We start from the raw sequence: 2970 nt of genomic DNA on the forward strand, positions 1-2970 counted from the left end.
TACAAACAAAATGGCCGCCTGCTGCAAGAAAAGAAAAGCCTTACTATTTTTATGAATCACAGGTTGGCAGGTCTGGGTATGGGGTTAGGGTAAGGGTAAGGGATAGGTTTATGAAGTAGGGTTATGGTTAGGCATTCAGTTCAGTTTTAGTTGTGCCTCTTACACTTAACCTGGGCTGGGTTGGAAAATTTCTAACAATTTACAAATCTTTATCGTAAATTTTTAACAAACTTACGGAGTTCGTAACCTGGCAACAAAGTGGCTTCCGGTTGAGCCTGGATTTGCGCTGGCATCACTGTGTGTTGTGTGTGAATTCTTGACTTGCCTGTCTCTTTATTAGTAGGGATCAGTGTAGTGGATGGCACTTTGTTTCTGGCTCGAGCGCATGCATGTCTCACCTGTCTAGAACAGTAGAACGGAATTTTATTGCATAAAATCAAGAGTGTATAAAGAAGGAGAGCGTACAACGGTGAAATGCTGAAACCATGTTGCAGTATTAGTCGAATTAATAAACTTGGCCCGTTTTAGCGAGAGACAGTCACAGTAAACAGTGATCTCGAGTCGGTTTTCAGCGAAAATACTAGATTTTCACCGCTCATTATCTCAGCGTAGTGGCATCGTAGGGACATGCGGTTTGTTTTATATTAACAAGGTAGGACAGCTGATCAATAATACTGCAAAGAATCGTCAAAATAAAATGGGGAAAATTTATTAATTTGACTAATACTGCAACATTTCAACGGTTTCAGCATTTCACCGTTGTACGCTCTCCTTCTTTATACGCTCTTGATAAAATGCCATTCTAGTACTGTGCATGTAGACTACAATGTTGTATTATCATATTTTACTCTAGTTGATCCTGCGTTACTTTGCACTGTTTGCTCATAATCACAGTCAAATGATATACCTGAGAATGACACACTTTTTTGACTGTTTTTGACTGTTTTTGAGAATTTATAGAATTTATGTATTTGTTTTTTTAGCGAAAACAATATAACTTTTTATTATTGTTGTGGGCCACTCACGAAGCTTAATTGAATGCCAATTGAACGAAGTTTATTTCTACCTATGATTCTGTACGTGACCTTGATTGCGTGATAAATTTAGAAACCTGTTCAATAGTTCAGCTTGATCAATCATAATAAAAAAATACTATCAGTGATAATGATGATTATTATAAATACTATCGAGCGAGACCGGAGATCGGTAGCTCGCGGAAGTCCGCTCTTGCCCGCGTCACGTCGACATGTTCTCTTGTCTTGCAGACGCCATACGCGAGATGCGTAAGTATGGCGGCGCGGAGCACGAGTTGCACGACCAGCCGCTAGCCGAGACCAACATGCACATGAAGCTGTTCCGCGCTCAGCGCAACTTCTACATCTCCGGCTTTGCCCTGTTTCTCTTCCTGTAAGTACGCAGGAGAATCATCATTATTATTACTGTTACTGATACTCATATAATTCATAATTATCATTACTGATATTATTATTATCATCATTTTTATTATTGTTTATTTTTATTATTATATTCATGTTTTATCAAGAGCTAATAATACCTAGGTATTATTAGTTCTTTGTATTATCTGCCAGGAGGTGCACCAGCTCTGTACCTGTCAGCTGTGTGATCCTTCTCCTTCTTCTTCCCCTTCTTCCCGCTCTTTGACCCCTTCTTCTTCTTCTTCTTGCCCGACTTCCCCTTCTTTCCCTTTTTACCCTTGTCTTGCTCCACGGCCTGACAAGTAACATGGCATGGGTAAAAGCACAGTTGGCACACGTGTGTACAGAGCACGTGGAAGACAGAACACAATATTTAACCCACAGTAACCTCTAACACAGGCTAGCACTGTGTGCCTACAATACTCCCCTCTCAGGCCAGCATTGCGGGCCTCACAACCCTATTTTCCTTTCAAGGTCAAGGACCGTGGGCCTCCTACCACTTCCTCCATTGAGCCTACAATTCGTAGGTTCTCGAGCTCCTCCCTCATAAGCGTTTCAACCTCCTCTCTCAGCTCCTTCCCTTATTAACACTGTGAGCCTCCCACCCTCCTCCTGTGAGCCTCCCACCCTCCTCCTGTGAGCCTCCACCCCTCCTCCTGTAAGCCTCCCACCCTTCTCCTACAAGCCTCCCACCCTCCTCCTACGAGCCTCCCACCCTCCTCCTACAAGCCTCCCACCCTCCTCCTACAAGCCTCCCACCCTCCTCCTGTGAGCCTCCCACCCTCCTCCTGTGAGCCTCCCACCCTCCTCCTACAAGCCTCCCACCCTCCTCCTGCAAGCCTCCCACTCTCCTCCTACAAGCCTCCCACCCTCCTCCTTCAAGCCTCCCACCCTCCGCCTGTGAGCCTACCAGACGTAGGTTCTCGAGCGCCTCTCTCATAAGCGTTTCGACCTCCTTTCTCAGCTCCTTCCCTTACTAACACCGTAAGCCTCCCACTCTTTCCTCCTGCAAGCCTCCCACCCTCCTCCTCCTACAAGCCTCCTACCAGACGTAGGTTCTCGAGCTCCTCCCTCATCAGCGCGTCGACCTCCTCTCTCAGCTCCTTCCCTTACTAACACTGTAAGCCTCCCACTCTTTCCTCCTGCAAGCCTCCCACCCTCCTACAAGCCTCCCACCCTCCGCCTGTGAGCCTACCAGACGTAGGTTCTCGAGCTCCTCCCTCATCAGCGCGTCAACCTCCTCCCTCAGCTCCGCCTCCACCTGCGGCCGCTTCTCCTCCTTGATCAGCTCCACGTCGTAACGCTGCAGGTAGTTGTCCGCCTCGTCACGGTGCTGCCACACACCTGCGTCAGCGCGCTCGTTAGTGACAGGTATGCAGGTGACAGTGCCACACACCTGCGTCAGCGCGCTCGTTAGTGACAGGTATGCAGGTGACAGTGTCACACACCTGCGTCAGCGCGCTCGTTAGTGACAGGTATGCAGGTGACAGTGCCACACACCTGCGTCAGCGCGCGCTCGTTAGTGACAGGTATG

At 47.6% G+C, this 2970-nt stretch overlaps 1 protein-coding gene across 1 annotated transcript in view; it reads left to right on the top strand.

Annotated features, from left to right (window-relative positions):
- The window catches only part of LOC106815981 (B-cell receptor-associated protein 31-like), a gene marked incomplete at its 5' end in the record, with an annotated part of 13131 nt that overhangs the window by 1296 nt on the left and 8865 nt on the right, over positions 1-2970 (top strand). The window contains 1 exon segment of the mRNA XM_014820515.1: positions 1266-1407. Within this exon segment, the coding sequence (XP_014676001.1) occupies positions 1266-1407 (142 nt within the window).

Source organism: Priapulus caudatus, unplaced genomic scaffold, assembly GCF_000485595.1.
Source record: "Priapulus caudatus unplaced genomic scaffold, Priapulus_caudatus-5.0.1 Scaffold1252, whole genome shotgun sequence".
Taxonomy (NCBI): Eukaryota; Metazoa; Priapulida; class Priapulimorpha; order Priapulimorphida; family Priapulidae; genus Priapulus; species Priapulus caudatus.